This window comes from Bos indicus x Bos taurus, chromosome X (genome assembly GCF_003369695.1).
Source record: "Bos indicus x Bos taurus breed Angus x Brahman F1 hybrid chromosome X, Bos_hybrid_MaternalHap_v2.0, whole genome shotgun sequence".
Lineage (NCBI taxonomy): Eukaryota > Metazoa > Chordata > Mammalia > Artiodactyla > Bovidae > Bos > Bos indicus x Bos taurus.
This window is the reverse complement of record NC_040105.1, coordinates 70,136,467-70,154,716: the sequence shown is the minus strand read 5'-3', so window position 1 is coordinate 70,154,716 and position 18,250 is coordinate 70,136,467. Positions and strand designations below refer to the sequence as shown.

Below are 18,250 nucleotides of genomic sequence, written 5' to 3'. Positions count from 1 at the left end.
ATGGGGTTGTGCAGGGTCGGACACGACTGAAGCGACTTAGCAGCAGCAAACAGAAGAAAGGAGAAGGCAATGGCACCCCACTCCAGTACTCTTGCCTGGAAAATCCCATGGATGGAGGAGCCTGGTAGGCTGTAGTCCATGGGGTCGCTAAGAGTCAGACATGACTGAACGACTTCCCTTTCACTTCTCACTTTCATGCATTGGAGAAGGAAATGGCAACCCACTCGTGTTCTTGCCTGGAGAATCCCAGGGATAGGGGCGCCTGGTGGGCTTCCATCTATGGGGTCGCACAGAGTCGGACAAGACTGAAGCGACTTAGCAGCAAACAGAAGAAAAACAAATTCACTTGAAGCACAACCTTTAAAATCCTTCACATAAGTAATGGCTTGCTTTCCACAAATATTCCTATATATCTAAGTGAAGTGAAGTTGCTCAGTCGTTTCTGACTCTTTGCAACCCCATGGGATTCTCCAGGCAAGAATACTGGACTGGGTTGCCATTTCTTCCAGGGGATCTTCCAGACCCAGGGATTGAACCCAGGTCTCCTGCATTGCAGGCAGACCCTTTAACCTCTGAGCCACCAGGGCAGACCCCCCTATATATATCTAAATCCCACTTAAATAAGCAAATCACCTTGGGCTTATTTGCCTCTTCATTCAATAAACAAGATGATATCTATTCTGTAAGAGGCCTTATGCTAGGATTTGTGAAATGGAGGTTCAAAACAATAGTGATGTGGGAGAATGGATGGCAAGAGACTACTGATCTCTCACTTGTAAAGACTGATCACCACCAAGAGTAAAAATGGATTAACTGCTTTATACAAAAACATACACATACACACACAGAGAGTGAGAGGGAAACAGAAAGGATGAAAAGAGACTCAACATATAAAGAACATGGGATATTCTATACATCAAATACCCTGTTTCTTCAACAAATCAATGGAATGAAAAATAATAAGAGGGAACTATTATAAAATAATTAGGGTTAAGGTTATAAAAAATAGGAGAAGGCAATGGCACCCCACTCCAGTACTCTTGCCTGGAAAATCCCATGGATGGAGGAGCCTGGTAGGCTGCAGTCCATGGGGTCGCTGAGGGTCGGACACGACTGAGCGACTTCACTTTCACTTTTCACTTTCATGCATTGGAGAAGGAAATGGCAACCCACTCCAGTATTCTTGCCTGGAGAATGCCAGGGATGGGAGAGCCTGGTGGGCTGCCGTCTATGTGGTCGCAGAGTCAGACATGACTGAAGCGACTTAGCAGCAGCATTATAAAATAAAATATACCTAACAACAAAATGGCACCCCATTCTAGTACTCTTGCCTGGAAAGTCCCATGGACAGAGGAGCCTGGTGGGCTGCAGTCCATGGGGTCGCAAAGAGTCGGACACGACTGAGTGACTTCACTTTCACTTTTCACTTTCATGCATTGGAGAAGGAAATGGCAACCCACTCCAGTGTTCTTGCCTGGAGAATCCCAGGGACGGGGAAGCCTGGTGGGCTGCCGTCTATGGGGTCACACAGAGTCGGACACGACTGAAGCGACTTAGCAGCAACAACCATATACAATGCATAGATTTCATTTGGATCCTTATTCAAACAAACTGACTGTAAAAGACATTTCTGAAATGATGGAGAATTTCTGAATATAGACTGGGTATTGGATGACAGTATTAATAATAAGACTCTTAAATTTTGTTAGGTTTAACAGGTGGTTATTTTAAAAGAAATCTCAAGCTATGAGATGTATACAGAAGTATAAGAAATGAAATTATATGATATCTAAGGCTTGCTTTCAAACACTCCTGACATAAAAAGGATTAGAGGACAGATGAAACTGGATTGGCAAAAATGCCAGTAATTATTAGAACAGGGTAATAGGTACCTGTGAGTTTATTATACTATTTCAACTTCTATAATGTTTGAATGTTTCTACAACAATGTTTTGGGTTTTTTTCTCTTTTTGGCCACACTGCATGGCTTGTGGAATCTTAGTTCCCTTACCAGGGGTAGAATCTGGGCAGTGAAAGCAAGGAGTCCTAACCACTGGACCACTAGGGAATTCCCAACAGAATAATTTTTTTAATTAAATACAAATTCTTCCCCTATATTGTTAATGTTCTCAGGGACACTACATTGCAAGAAAGGTGGCCAAAAAAAACCCTCCGTGTAAACTTCCCCCAAATAGCAATTTTAGGCAGAGTCCAAAACCTAATCATAAGCACTAGGTAGCACTCACTCCCATATTCCAGGTCTAGAGAAGGACTGAGAACAAAACTCAAGTCCTAGTCTCCAGAGAAGCAAAGATCAGAGGCTGACCTTTATAATCCAGTGCACAAGAGTGGCAATGCTTCCAGGACACAGATTCAAGTACCTACCTTAACTATTTTTAGGACCCTGAAACTGGGCTCATGAAGCCTGGACAGCAACTATGCTACCTGAAATTGACACCCAACTCCAGAATCAGCTTTCATAGGGAAATGCTGAGTGTGTTCAGTCCCATGGGAAAATAATACCCTGCTCATAAAAGGGTCAGGAGCATCTAGCCATAAAGAGGCTGCTATCTAGAGAGTCGTGCCAAGTGACAAGATCTTATCCAGGAAGTCCCAGGTCTCTGTCCCTACTTTATCACCTAAAATGTATCCTCCTAGTCTCTTGACCTACACTTCTGAAATTTCTACTTTTAACTAAACCAGTAGCATATCACTATTCAGAGTACTCTTCCCCATAGGAGAAAATATAAAAAGGTATCGGATCTGAAAAAATGAGTTCCAAATAATATATTCAACACATATAAGGAGGTTTTCATATCTGAAAGGCTCAAGTGCTTCAAAAATTGTTAGATGAGCATTAGTGGGTAATAGTGGATCTTTCCAATTCTTCTCCCCAGAACCATTTTCTATCCTTTCTAGCCCTGTTCTCTGTCCCAGGAGGCTGACCTGCATAGACTGCATCAAGGAGGTCCTCTGCCCTCTGACATCCAGCTGGGTTGCAGCCCATTGTGGGTAAGAGGGGATACATCAATAGGACATTAAAATGAGATCAGAGTATCTATTTCCCTGGCTCCTTCCCTGCTAGATGACTATCCTCCATCCCTTGACCAAAGGCTATACAGTTCTTATCAGAGGTCCATCTCCACACAACTACCCTCTCTGGATTCTGGTAACCATCACTTCCCTTTTGCCCTTCAGGTCTAAGGGTGGTGATGATGGTTTCCTCAGATGACTGTATAGTCCCTTTTGTGTTTCCCTAAACCCCACCCACACCTTTGCAGATACTCCCTTTATTAAATTTTCCTCAGTCACCCAGTTTGATTGTGCTAATAACAATAAACCACCCAATTTATGGCCTCATGCTTGTGCTCAGTCACTTCAGTTATGTCTGACACTTTGTGACCCTATGGACTGTAGCCCGCCAGGCTCCTCTGTCCATGGGATTTCCCAAGGAAGAATACTGGAGTGGGTAAGCTATTCTGTCCTCCAGGGGATCTTCTTGACCCAGGGATTGAACCCACGTCTCCTGCAGCTCCTGTATTGCAGGCAGATTCTTTACCACTGAGCCATCAAGGAAGCCCAAGTTATGGCCTACTAGCAGGTAGGCCCAGATATTGAAGAAAGTGGGGAAAACCAATAGACCATTCAGGTATGACCTAAATCAAATCCCTTATGATTATACAGTGGAAGTGAGAAATAGATTTAAGGGACTAGGTTTGATAGAGTGCCTGATGAACTATGGACGGAGGTTCGTGTCATTGTACAGGAGACAGAGAGCAAGACCATTCCCAAGAAAAAGAAATACAAAAAAGCAAAATGGCTATCTGAGGAGGCCTTACAGGTAGCTGTGAAAAGAAGAGAAGTGAAAAGAAAAGGAGAAAAGGAAAGATATACCCATTTGAATGCAGAGTTCCAAAGAACAGCAAGGAAAGATAAGAAAGCCTTCCTCAGGGATCAGTGCAAAGAAAATAGAGGAAAATAATAGAATGGGAAAGACTAGAGATCACTTCAACAAAGGTCTGTCTAGTCAAGGCTATGGTTTTTCCAGTAGTCATGTATGGTTGTGAGTGTTGGACTGTAAAGAAAGCTGAGCGCTGAAGAATTGATGCTTTTGGACTGTGATGTTGGAGAAGACTCCTGAGAGTCCCTTGGAATGTGAAGAGATCCAACCAATCCATCCTAAAGGAGATCAGTCCTGAGTGTTCATTGGAAGGACTGATGTTGAAGCTGAAACTCCAATACTTTGGCCACCTGATGCAAAAAGCTGACTCATTTGAAAAGACCCTGATGCTAGGAAAGACTGACGACAGGTGGACAAGGGGATGACAAAGGATGAGATGGTTGGTTAGCATCACCGACTCAATGGACATGAGTAGACTCCAGGAGTTGGCAATGGACAGGGAGGCCTAGTGTGCTGCATTCCATGGGGTTGCAAAGAGTCAGACACAACTGAGCGACTAAACTGAACTGAACTGAACCAGGTATAAAACACTACTTAAAGCATGATCTTGAAGAGTTCTCTGTACCCGCCCAGGATGGCCAGGAACGGTCGCTCAGGGCTCTCCAAGGCCTTGGCAAAGTAGTTCAACTCCTTCTTCATCAAAAAACCTCCAGCCTTCTTTGGCAGATTTACTCCTACCATGGAGCTAGAAAGGAACAGAGACATTCAAATTTTAGTCAATCCTTAGCAATTCTCCCAATTCTAAAGGCCTTCTCCTTATCACTGAAATACTTTCACTTTTGAGACACCAGGACACCATGGTTTTCATCCCCAAACTACAACAAAACACTTAAGTACAAGATAAGGTTTTTGGCTAATAATGCAGGATAAAGCATAATAATGCAGTGAAAAGTAACTACCTTAAGTAGAATTTAAGATACCCAATTAATAGTCTTCAGGCCAAGGGTTTAACCACAATAAATTATCAGCCAGGTGATGCCAACAGGGAAGGATTCCTCGGTTTGCTTCCTACTGATAGCCTAAGACTCTGCTCCCACAGCAATCACAAAGGGAGAGCTCTCCATGAAATATCCGAAGTAAGACAGAACAACATCTTCCTAAAGCTCGACAAAAAGTTTCACAATCCTCAACATTTTTTACTTTTATTTCATCTTTAGATCAGGGATACTCAACAAGAACCACAGTTTTATTTGTAGCTCCAATTAGAGATAGAATCCAAAAAGACCACAATACAACACAGAAATTTCCAAAACTATTCCAGAGCTTTGGCTGCTTAAGTAAACAGAGAAATAATGCTCTCCCCGTTTGACAATGAACAAAAAACTTTTAGTACCTGTGGGCTCGGTGAGCAGTGCCAAAAGCATCATTGACATAAACATCCCCTAGCTTAGAAAGTGAAGCTCGGAAGGCTTCTATTTTGGTTGGCTCAGCTTTAACCTGAAGAGAAAAACAAAAAAGGGAGATATTGATGATTCCAAAGAAACTATAAAAGCATTTCATACCAAGAGTCCTCTTCAACATATCTAAAGACCCTGAGTTGGCAGGATAGCAATTTTTAAAACTAGCAACAGGATCTGTTCTTTCTTCCAAATATTCCAGATCTTTTGCTCATTTCTGTATGTTTCTGCTCTCCTTTGCCTTCCCTCAAATTGCAAGCCTAAGATTCCTAAATCACAGCTTAACCTCTAATCACATCCTACTGGTCTCTCTCCAGCTCCTAGGACAAAATACAAATTATCCTTCTCTCTCCTTGACTCATTGCTTCATTTTAACATATTCTCCTTGTAAAATTTAGGATTATACTTGTGTCAAGCTGCTAGCTGCCAAGACTCATACATATTTCTCATGAAAGCAACAAGGACAAGCTGGGGCAGAGAAGGCAGATGGAAACCTGACAACAGAAAAGCACCTCAGAAACACTGTATATATCAAAAGGAGGTAATTCATATAGCTTTCCCTGGAAGTTAGGCATCTGAGAAAACAATATACTTCTACAAAAAAGACAGAGGACAGAAAGTTGATGTAAAACATATGGCTTTGAATGTCAGCTCATTATCCAGGGATACTACCCTTTTCATAGGGGAAAGAAAGCAGGACAGCAGGATAAACAATGAGTCTCCAGTAAGAAACAAAGCAAAGATGCATAGAAAACCAGATGAGGGGGATTATGACAGAGAAGTATCAAAGCAGATGTTTAGTCACTGTCCACTCCCCTTCTCCTATATATTGAAATGAAGAAGGCTGTCACAAAGAACGGGCTTTCCTCTAGTGGCCCAAAGAACACAGGGGCACTAATGCTAAAACTAAAGTGTAGAGCCCCCATAATCTCTTTAAAATGGAATATTATCTGCCACCGCTGACTGCAAGATGTGTAGTCATGAAAACACTGCCCAAATGCCAGGAGACCTGGGTTCTAGGCCCACGTCTGACACTAATTTACTGTGTAACCTTTGTCAAGTTTTTCTCTATCCTTTCCCATCTATTAAAAAGGGAAGATAACTTCTCTAAGAACTGTTCATGGGAAAATGACACAAATTAAAAGCTATCTATGAAAAAGGTATTGTAAAAATTAGTAATAATCAGAACCTATTTCTCATTTTTTATCTGCCAGGAACCAGAAGGAAGAGAATGCTCCTAAAAGATAATGCAGGTACCCTGCATAAAGGAAAAAGTTCATGCCTCACTTCGTTTTTTATTCACTTTGAACTTATGGCTGGCTCGCTCCAAAAATTTCAAGCATGAAAAGCCACTGAACACTAAATGTAAAGTAAACTACCCACAAAGACATAGACTAGCACAGTTGGTTCATCACTTACTGTATATAACGATTTGCCTCAACCTGCCTCCTGCCATTTCTAAGCCCAAGAGTTTGAGTTTCAGCTTGAGTTTCAGTCTAAAAGGGCACCAAATTTTAGGTCAGCATTTAACTCCTACTACTGTAGCAAGACCATGCCAAAGGCAAGATAAGGCAAGACCTGAGCCTGCAGTGCTAAGAAAAGAAACTGCTTGAAAGCAGGCACTCTGATGACCTTAAGAAATGTCAGAAGCACAACAGGAGATTGAGATGCTAGCCTCAGAGCATCTTGTTCCCCAACATACTAAAGACATTAAGATTGGAAAGTATAAAGGGTGCTCTCTGATTCCCTTCTTATTTCTTAAGATAAGGAATGACAAGTACCTTCATATTTAAAAAAAAAAAACAAAAAAACCTAGGTCTCAGGAAGGCAGTTATTTCTGGAGTTACTTCTCCACTGATCTCCAGTAGCATGCATGCCCAGTTGTATCCAATTCTTTGCGACCCTATGGACTGTAGCCCACCAGGCACCTCTGTTCACGGGATTTCCCAGGCAAGAATACTGGAGTAGGTTGCCAGTATTTTATGAATCCATTTAATGAATCATTTAATGAATTCATTTAATGAATCCTCCAGGGGATCTTCCCCACCCAGGGATCGAACCCAAGGCTCCTGCATTGGCTGGTGGGTTCTTTACCAATGAGCCATGTGAGAAGTCCAGCTTCCTTTCTACAAATAGGCAAATTCGAAATCATCCTCAAAAGAGCCAGCTCTATCATTTAGTATTTAAATCCTGGTTGTCAGGTCACGGTAATCTATGTTGTGGGTATCTATGGTTGCCTTTTAAATTTTTTTTGGTTTTTTCCCCTATGGTTGCTTTTGTACAACAATGACAGAGTTGACTAGTTCCAATAGAAACCATATAAGGTTGTGACTGACCATCTGACCCACAAAGCCTATAATATTTGTTGTCTGACTCTTTACATAAAGTTTGCTTATTGATGGACTGAGCTACATACAAAGCCCAGCAACAGTACTCCTCCTCCTAACTTTAGTCAAATAACTGCCTTTCTGAGACCTAGGTTTTTTTTTTTTTTTTAAATATGAAGGTACCTGTCATTCTTTATCTTAAGAAATTCAGAGAAAGATCCTTTACACTTAAGAAAAGTGCCTTAAACCCAAGGTAATATCATCATGACCATTATCTACCTAACTCAATCAAATGTTCCAAATAGTCCCTTTCCACTTGACTTACGAAAGTACTTTTTCTGGTCACATGATTCTTTTATAAGAAAACCCCAATGATATCAAATTTAATTTACTGTTTTAAAAGTAACAAGTTCAAGCTTTAAGTTAATTCCCCTTCTAAATAAGAATACAGATTATTCTTCCATAATACACTAGGGCCTGCTGCTTATAAAAACTGTTCTAGCCCTGACAAAAAAATCTAAAACTGGCTCTGCTGGAAGAACAGCTGGTATATCATGAATACTCACTCCCCATAACCACCTGTAAATGTCTGCTCTCAGTCCTTGGGAACGATAGCCTACATTCTGATAGGATATTATCACATACTATTAGAAAAATACATCTTCATATATCAAAGGCCAGGTGTGTAACAAAGGGACAATTAGAAGCAGCATGTTCACCAAATACTCTTACACCCAAATGGTGTTCACATCTTTCCAAGGTATTTCAAAAACACTTGAGCATGATGAGGAGGGCTTCCAGGGCTGGCAATATCTTATTCTCTGACCTCGGTGGTGGTTACACAGGTGTGCTTACTTTGTGATAATTCATCAAGCTGTGCATTTATATATGTATTTCAATAAAAAGGTGTCAAAATAAACATGAGCTTCTTCTATTCTTCAATCACAGTCTCATGTACTCAGCCCTCCTCACCCCTACTAATGTCGAAATCACAGGTCCTACCTTGTTCCCAGAAGCATCTTTTCCCTTCCCTTCTTCCTCCACATGAAAACGAAGGTTCTCCAGCAGGATGACAGACCCAGCAGCTGGGTCAGCACAAGCCTTCTCCACTTCTGGGCCCACACAGTCCTTCAAGAACAAAACATCCCTGGAGAGATTATGACACAGAAACACTTGAACAGTCTGAATGTTAAGAACCAGCAACAACATACTTGACAACATCTCCTGTCACAGAGTTGACAAGAGCCTGAAACATACTTGCCCAGCAGAGATTTGAGTTCTACAGCAACTGGCTGCAAGGAGTACTTATCAGGCATGGGGACACCATCAGGCCGGCCCAGGTGGCTCATAAGAACAACTGACTTGGCTCCACTGTCCAAGCAGTATTTGATGCTTGGAACAGCAGCCTTGATCCTGCAACCAAGAAGAGACAGCAAGTAGAATAAGGCTACTCCTAAGAATTAGTGAGAACTATTTTATTCATGGCCTCATAAAACATAAAGCCTTTCTTCTCCAAATTCCTTCAAATCTGTCAGCAACTCAGTGATGGTCCTCAGGTTCATGTGTAGGGGAAGAAGTTAATAGGATGTCAACCCTCTACCTAGGGTTATACAATTTCATCATGTTTTGCACCTTGTGCAGAAAAAAAATTAATATAGTAGGACGGAAACTGCTGTCTTCAGAAGGACCTGCTTGCGAGGTTGGCCCTCGGCTGGTGTCTGGGAACTTGGCTTTTGAGCTGGTCCTTCAGTTCTCTGACAAAGGCTGTTCACAGTTCCTAGATCGTCTGTACAAACAGGTTTATATTCAACACTTGCTTCCCTCCAGGAGTAAGGAATTTTGGTAGCTGCTGGACAGAGGGTACCTATGTGATCAGCTCCCAGTAAAAATCTTGGGAGTTGAGTCTCTGAAGGGCTTTTCTGGGCAGAGATATCACACACAATTACTGCATTTTCACTGCTGGAGAAAAGGACCACACTTGGTGTCATGAGGGGGAGAGAGCATGGAAACCTAAGCATGGATTTCTCCAGATTCTGCCTGTGTCTTTTCCGCTTGCTGATCCTGTCATGCATCCTTTCACTTTAATAAACTTTAGCAGTGAATCCTTTCACCTTAATAAACTTTAGCAGTGAATCCTTCTAGTGAATCACCAAACATGTGGGTGCTTTTAGGGACCTCTGAAATACCCTAAGTGTTTGACTTTGGAAGAAATATAAAATTCTCAAATTTTGAAACCATTAAAAGAAATTTGGGGAAAACTGAAAAAACGTTACTTTTCAGTACCCATTACAAAATCCTAAGTCACTTTTTATGTAGGATAAAATAAATACATTATATAAAATGTGGTTTACATAACACATTGCGTTTACTAAATTATAGTTTAACCAAAAGTTTATTTAACTTCTTTAAACACTTCAATTTTTGTTACAAACCCAATACTAACTTTCCATTCATGGCAGTACTTAAGAAATTAAACCTGATAACAAAGAAAATATTTATTTATTCAACAAATATTTGTTGAATGCTACTTTTGTAGCAGCTACTATATCAGATTCTGAGAATACAACAGTGAATAAAATAATTTCTGCTCTCACAGAAGTGATAAGAACTATGGAGAAAATAAAGCAAGGTACAGTGACAAGAACGACTGGAGAATAGTGGTGGAGGGGATTTTAGAGAGGGTAGCCAGGGAAGGTCTCTCTAATAAGATGACATTTCAGCAAAGAATGGAATAATAAAAAGCCAAGTTATATTTCTAACTATCTTATGCTATTTGGCAGATATAAAAACTCAATTATACCAAATAAACAAGAAACCTTCATCAGGTACATTTGCCCAATGAAACCAAATTAATCTTCAGTGCTTTCCCTTAACAGTCAAGTTCTATTAGTTCTAATGCTTCATTTTATTTATCAACTCCACGGATTTCTGAAAATGAAGATCTACTCAGACTTGTTTCTCTGCTTTCTACTCATAAAATACCTTGATAGGCATATTTCTAATCTTTTATGTATGTTGCAGAAAATAACAAAAAAGCCAAGAAGGGTCAGAGATGGCTTATACAAAGACCTTTCACTATGGTGCAGGAGGGATGTGCTTGACAGAATGCCAGGCTCTATTCTGGGGCCAATATCTAAAAATGTTCTAGGTCTATACCTGTACCGTCCAATATGGTAGCCATTAGCCACAGGGACCTCCTGAATACTGGATATGTGGTTAGCCAGACTGGTATGTTGTCTAAGAGTAAAATATGTATTGGATCTCAAATACTTAATACCAAAAAAGTTAAATGTTCCTTTCATTAATTTTTAATTGATTATATATTAAAATGATTATTTGGAGCTTACTGGATTAAATATATTAAAATTAAGTTAATCTGTTTGTTTACTTTTTAATGGGACAACTAGAAAATCTTAAATTACATGTGGCTTTTATTATATTTTTACTAGACAGCACAGGCCTAGATCATTAGAACATACCTTTCCAGCTCAAACCCTTCATTTAAAATAAAAATCTTTTAGAATCTAATCAAAAGCAAGAACAATACTATCACTTAAAATTTCTGCTTCTGAATCTAGGAGCCAAGACATGGACAGCCTGAACAAGACATGTGGAGAGCCTAAACTGACTGAAAGTATTACTTCCAAAGTCTTTTCCCTTAAATCAAAATTCTCAAAAACTGATTTTATGGGGGCCAGTTAGAATAGGGGCTTGTAAAACTACATGAACAGTTCTTCATTTTGCAGGAAAGCTAAGTAACCTTAAACCTTGATAATCTTTAAAAATGTACAACCTCAAATTCTTCAAATTAAAAAAAAGGAGGAAAAAAATCACCTTCTTAAAATGATTTTTTTTCAATTTCTAAATTGTCATAAGAAAGCAAACCAGATGGTGGGTTGGTTGAAAGCCAAGATCATGCAGCTTAAGTTGCCATAATTCTACAATAAGAATGGAAAACCATTTCATTACATATACTCAGACCCACGTACATCTTAAACCTAGCTCAGGGTGTAGCAGGGACATTACCTCTGGTTGTTTGTTATCTGGTTGTTCTTCATAGGAACATTGAAGTCTACTCTGAAAAAGAAACAAAGTGTCAAGTTCAGAGCCACAATCAAATTATCATTCCCTCAAAGATTATGAGAGGTACTTTTAGTGAACCAGTTAAATAAGTGGAAGTTCAAAAGTCACCTTAAAAATAATCAGCAGTATTAGAAGATAGTGATTAGCCATGTGGAAGAGAGTGGGAGTAGTGACTTAGACAGGACACCAGAGGGAGCTTCAGGGGTTCTGATATTGTTCTCTTTCTTGATGTTGGTGACAAATGTGCTCTTTCTGTGATAATTCTTTGAGCTTTTGATTTGTGCCCTTTTAGGTATGTATTTCACACTTTTTAAGAGGAAAATTTTAAAAAAATCACAGGAACAAGCCCTGAAGACCTGGGAAGCTGAAACTAGTTCCATCTAAAAAGATTTCTATATGGGCCCAGCATGCTACTAACAATGGTGGCAGCCTGAAGGGTAAGGTTATAAAGAACACATCTGGATTCTGATTTCCCTGGTATTATTTCTGGGTCCTAATGAAGCAAACATTTCTCAAAAGAAAAAAAAATGGAAAAATAAAACACACCAAGAGAGTATCATTCGTTTTGGACGAAGTTTGGGACCTCAGGACCAGAAAGAAACCCAGTGTCCAAGGCTAAGTTCACACAGTATCCTTCAAGCAAAACAGTCAATAACCATAAGATAGCTTCTTTCTAAAAGCCTGATAGGACATTTTGCTGTACACCTGAAACTAACACAATATTGTAAATCAACTATACTTCAATTTTTTAAAAAACTTATTTAAAAAAAAAAAAAAAAAAAAACCTGAGAGGATGGAACATGTGACCCTACCCACCTAACAAACAGACAATCAGAAGAGAAGTGATCAAGACAGCACAGGCAGGGAATTCCCTGGCAGTCCAGTGGTTAAGACTCAGCGCTTCCACTGCCAAGGGTCCAGGTTCAATCCCTGGTTGGTGAACTAAGATCCCAAAAGCCACAGGGCATGGCCAGGGCAGGGGAAAAAAATATAGCAGTTTCCTTTCTTATGCAACTTCTTGCTGCTTTATCATTTTTAAGAACTTGTCATTCCTTCCCCTTTCTTCCAGATAGACTGGAACCTCAATCCCCTAGAAAGCAATGATGTGTGGTGGCTAGCTATCTGTAAGGTTTCACCTGCCAAGATCCTTTTTAAGTTGATTTCTTTTTCATCTATAGAATGGAGATGATAGTATCTACTTCACAGTTATTGTGAGAATTAAATGAGTTAGCGATCTGCAAAGTGCTTAGGAGAGTAACTGATAAACAGTGCCATAAAAGTGGTAACTATTATTATTCATGTGAGGACTTCTCCAAAACATGATTCTGTGATCTAAAAGGCACATCAACCATTACTAAAAACAGCTAGCAGCACGCACCAAAGGACAACAGTGAAGGTGTGACTGATTCAAAAAGACTTGTTGCTGTGTCTGACCATAAAGCTCCATCACTAGTCCTTCCTCTCTTAGGCTGAGGCTTGGCAGACAATTACAAAATCCTAAACCAACTAAGAAGACCACCAATTTCCTATGCCTCCTAGGCCTGTACGCTACTTCACTGAAGAATAACCTTTCCAAAGAGGAGTTGAAGGATTAATTCTATATTCAAATACTTTATTTAAAATCTTGAAAAATAAAAGCAGTATGCCTCTGAAAAAAGAAACAGTCTACTTAACTTCAGGCTACTTGATTCTGATTCTAAGCATCTTCTTTAAATATCCTAAGCAAGGCTCAGAGCATTCCAAAGAGGATAGAGTATCTCATCATGGATCATTTTCCCCCACCCTCTGCAGACTCCAAGAAGGCCCACATTCAAAAGGGTTAACAGCAAGTGGCCGAGCACAAGCCACCCCTTCAGTGCTGCTCCCTATCCCAGAGCCATGACACAGAAGAAATTCTCTAGAAACACTCAAGAATCTATCTCACCTATCCATGCTGCCATGGCATAGCTTACTGATGAGAAAAGGACTTATACTTTCTTCTCGTTGCTTGTGGATTACCTTCCCCCTGATGTTAACAACAGCTCTGCTTTTAACATCTCCTCTCTGAGGACTCCACCACAGAAACTGCTCTGGCCTACACATTTCACTTATCCTGTGTAAAATCTGTACCCTTTCCTTTTCTATTTCTCTTAATCCTGAGCTCAGCCTCAGGAACAAAGTCAGATATCACTACACACCACTCATATCAGAGTGGATGAAATAAAAAATGACATCAAGAGTTAGTGAGGATGCAGAGAAATTGATCACTCATACGCCCGTAGGAATGTAAAATGATGCAGCTGCTTTGGAAAACAGTCTGGAAATTCCTCAAAAGGTTAAGCATGTGTGCTAAGTCTCTTCAGTCATGTCCGACTCTTTGCGACCCACTGGACTGCAGCCTGCCAGGCTCCTCTGTCCATGGGATTCTCCAGGCAAGAACACTGGAATGGGTTGCCATGCCCTCCTCTAGGGGATCTTCCCAACCCAGGGACTGAACCCAGGTCCCTGGCATTGCAGGCGGATTCTTTACTGTCTGAGCTACCAGGGAAGCCCAAGAATACTGGAGTGGGTAGCCTATCCCTTCTCCAGAGGACCTTCCCAGGAATCGACCTGGGGTCTCTTGCATTGCAGGTGGATTCTTTACCAGTTCAGCTACCCAGGAAGCCCATACCACAGACTACTATTCAGCAATCCAAGGAATGAACGACTGATACATACAACAATATGGATAAATCTCAAGGGCGTTATGCTGGGTGAAAAAAATGCCATGTGTGATCCCACTTATATAACATATTGAAATAAAATTATAGAAATGCAGGACAGATTAGTAGTTACCAGGGGTTTAGGAATGGAGGGAGAGGGGCCAAGATGCTAAAGGATGACACATAGGGAGATCTTGGTGCTGCTCAAAGAAAATTAGTTTTGTATCTTGGATAGTGGTCAGAGTTACACAAATCTACACATGTTATAAAACAGCAAAGAACTATATGCTTTATTCTAATGTCAACTTCCTTCCTACTCTTGATATCGTACTGTAATTATGTAAGATGTATCCAATGAAGGAAACTGGGTGAACACAGGACCTCTCTATATTATCTTTGCAATGTTCTGTGAACATATAACTATTTCAGAATGAATCTTAAAAATATTAATTTAGTTGTAATAAGGATATCAAGTCTCTATCACCTGAAATCTCAGAAGTCCAGGCCCAGTTCCATTAAAAGCTCTCCAAGAAACCATTCCCACCCTTACTTCACTGTCCCTGATCAGGAAATAGGGGTATTATGGCTCTCTTAGAGGGCTTCCCTGGTGGTTCAGACAGTAAAGAATCTGCCTGCAATGCAGGAGACCCAGGTTCAATCCCTGGGTCAGGAAGATCCCCAGGAGCAGGAAATGGCAACCCACTCCAGTATTTCTGCCTGGAGAATTCCATGGACAGAGAAGCCTCGTGGGAGACCACGTGGTCGCAGAGAGTCAGACACGACTGAGCGACTAATAACTAACTGACTCTCTGAGACTTTTTTTTTCTTCTCTGCTGTTTTTCCTCCCTGTTTCTTCTTCCACTACACCAACTTGTAGCTGTTGCTTAACAAGTTACAACAGGTTAGAGAAAAACTGTGAGGTTTGTAAAAAATGGAGGAGGGAGAGCAAGCAAAAGGGAAGTGCTTCACCAGTCGGCAAAGGAGTATGACTGGCAACCTATGAGAGAAAGAAAGGAAATGACACAGCAAAATTAAACAGGAAATTTACTCAAGGTCTATAAAGTCAAATGGAATCCTAAAAAACTGAGGTACAACCTGGTAATTATCCAGTCAGAGATTTCTGGCTATCAGGAAGTTCCCTCAACAAATCAGTCAATTTCCCTTGGCAGTTCAAAGCAGGGGCCCTAAACATCACAGCTCCCCTTTGCAAGACAAAGAAAGGAGGCTAGTAAAGCAGCCACTACTCTGGAGGCTCCACTTCCGGAACACTGCCAGCAACCACTACATAAAGGCAATTAAAACAAAAAGAAATTTGAGCTGACATGCAAAGCTACCTAGATTCTTGCAAAAAGCAATCCTACAATGTTCAAGAGCTCTTTTCAAGAGCTACATTAATAATCTGGGAAAAAAGCAACTTCCTGTCCTCAAATCAGATAAGTAGAATTTATCCAGATTACAGGGGGAAATTATTGGCTGCAACCTTCAGCCGACAAAAGGTCTATTTTAACCTCTCCTTGTTCACTACATCCAAGAATTTAGAGGATATGGTTGGTAGGCAAGGAGACCCAAATTCTAGTTCTGGTTCTTCCACCAACGTGCTAGTTCAGTGACCTTGGATAGGTCATTTTCCACCAGCAAAACAGGACTAGCCAATCATTTCAAGGCTTACGGTTAATCTGTGTTAAATGAAACTTTGAGCCCTGGGGCAGAAACATATTTCAAATTAGGTCCAGAGGGAGAAAAGATAAGCACTTCCTCCAGTCTCACTCTCAACCAGCTCAGATAATTCCTCAAACCTGGGAAGAGAGGAGATAAAGCCTCAGACTGCAATTGTAGGTTCTCCAAGATATCGGAGAAGGCAATGGCACCCCACTCCAGTACTCTTGCCTGGAAAATCCCAAGGATGGAGGAGCCTGATGCAGTCCATGGGGTCGCTAAGAGTCGGATACGACTGAGCGAGTTCACTTTCACTTTTCACTTTCAAGCATTGGAGAAGGAAATGGCAACCCACTCCAGTGTTCTTGCCTGGAGAATCCCAGGGACAGGGGAGCCTGGTGGGCTGCCGTCTATGGGGTCGCACAGAGTCGGACACGACTGAAGTGACTTAACAGCCAAGATCTAGCTGCACGCCACTTTCCACTTGTCCTGTTTTTCATAAGTTCTATCCATCTTTCTTAAAAGCATCTGAGGGATAGACAGGGCCATTATCTAATACTAGGATGTCTGTGATTCCTACTCTGTTCAGATTGCAAAGGACTAGGTGATTTAGCAAAAGGGGACACCAGGCGTTTTTCATGGCCATAAGCTATTGGGTTCTTCTGATTATTGCCATAGCAAAGCAAAGCAGAAAAGGCCACTTGTAAACTAATAGTGGCCATAATGAAATTAGAGGGAAGGGGAGAGCTACATTAACTTTTAGGGCATCCACAAAGTACACCAATTCACAGCACCTACCTAGTTTAAGCCTTAAGTAAAGGGAGATCCCCTACTGCTTTCTGAACCGTTAATATAGAAAAGTTGCCCTCTCTTGAACCAGCCCAAATTGGGAAAGGATCACATCATTCACATGCCTGCCCATCAATCAACCACTTCCCTAAAAGGACAAGACTACCCAATGCTGTCAAGCCCTTATGCTGGCAAAAGCACCACCCTTGGATCCTATCAAGGTCAAGTCAGTTACATACCTAACTGAATTCCTGCAGTTAGCTCCTGACATGCACGAATGTACACGTTACAAAAAGGAGAAATGTAAATACTCCATACATCACACTAGTAATTTTGGCAAACAAGGGAGAAGCCATGTGGCCAGGGATCCACATGTTTGGAGTAAGAGACTCCAAGGCAGGTGGCTAGCCTTCCCCACTTCTAATATTCTAATATCCTGCTTCTCTAGCCACTTCTGGGAGTGAGGTTAGAGAACATCAAGAATGAGCAGCCACACCCTGCTCCACCATTACCCAGTGTGTGTCACAATCCTGATGCAAAACCCAAGGCCTGTGGTCCAAAGACACTACATGGCGGCAGAGGCCTGTTACGTAAGCTCTGCAGGGCCTCCTTCGGTGCGCCCCACCCTACCTCACCCTCCTACCCTCCTACCCTCCTACCCTCAACGCTTTAGTGGATTCTGCTCCTGAACAACATCCTCTGGGAAACATGTCCCTTTGGGCAGGGACCTTAGAAATGTGGGCCGTTTCTCATTTGTCTGGGGTGGTCTAGGGTGGTGGAGGAAGGAAAACTATCCAAATGACCTTTCAAGGTCCCTTCACTGGAGGCCTAGGGATCTGCAGGCTAAGCATCAGGTCCCACCTCACCAACTGAGAACTGGAGGCGACGGAACTGCCCTTCAGAAATAAGAAAAGAGGGCAAAATGGATCCCCGCAATCTGACCCTCCCTGGGAGGATCCACCCCAGCAAAGAGCAAATTCGGCTCAGTTTCTGGGCTGGGGAAAATGAGGTCAGAAACCGTTAAACCCGGGCAAAACCTCAGCCACAATGGTGGCCAGCCTCGCCCTACTGGGCTAGAGCCCTTGGGACCGACAGTAGGGCTAAAGGTCACTTGAGGCAGGAGGAAAAGAAGTCTGCCCCGGCCGGAGAGGCTGCGGGAGAACCCCAAGGATTACCTCATGACGACCCGCTTCCCCTTCACATCCAGCTTGTCCAGAGTCAGCTTGTTAGAAAGCGACATCTTGGCAATTCAGCTGCAGCGAGAGGCCAGGGGATGAGACAGCGGCAGAGACTGAGACCGACTCAGGGTCCGAACGCGTGGAAAATGCCTAGCACCTCACGGGCTGGGTCGCCACT

At 41.7% G+C, this 18,250-nt stretch overlaps 2 protein-coding genes across 2 annotated transcripts in view; one reads left to right on the top strand and one right to left on the bottom strand.

Moving 5' to 3' along the window:
• TAF9B (TATA-box binding protein associated factor 9b) overlaps positions 1-6,784 on the top strand; it is a 24,397-nt gene extending 17,613 nt beyond the window's left edge. Inside the window, exons 7-8 of the mRNA XM_027535177.1 lie at positions 5,757-5,899; positions 6,573-6,784. Coding sequence (XP_027390978.1) covers positions 5,757-5,899; positions 6,573-6,599 — 170 coding nt within the window. The 3' untranslated portion in view covers positions 6,600-6,784. The remainder of the gene's footprint in view (positions 1-5,756; positions 5,900-6,572) is intronic.
• PGK1 (phosphoglycerate kinase 1) overlaps positions 1-18,250 on the bottom strand; it is a 22,681-nt gene extending 4,431 nt beyond the window's left edge. Inside the window, exons 1-6 of the mRNA XM_027535175.1 lie at positions 18,070-18,250; positions 11,712-11,762; positions 8,943-9,098; positions 8,688-8,832; positions 5,295-5,398; positions 4,527-4,646 (exon numbers count right to left, since the gene is read on the bottom strand). Of these exons, the coding sequence (XP_027390976.1) occupies positions 4,527-4,646; positions 5,295-5,398; positions 8,688-8,832; positions 8,943-9,098; positions 11,712-11,762; positions 18,070-18,134 (641 nt within the window). The 5' untranslated portion in view covers positions 18,135-18,250. The remainder of the gene's footprint in view (positions 1-4,526; positions 4,647-5,294; positions 5,399-8,687; positions 8,833-8,942; positions 9,099-11,711; positions 11,763-18,069) is intronic.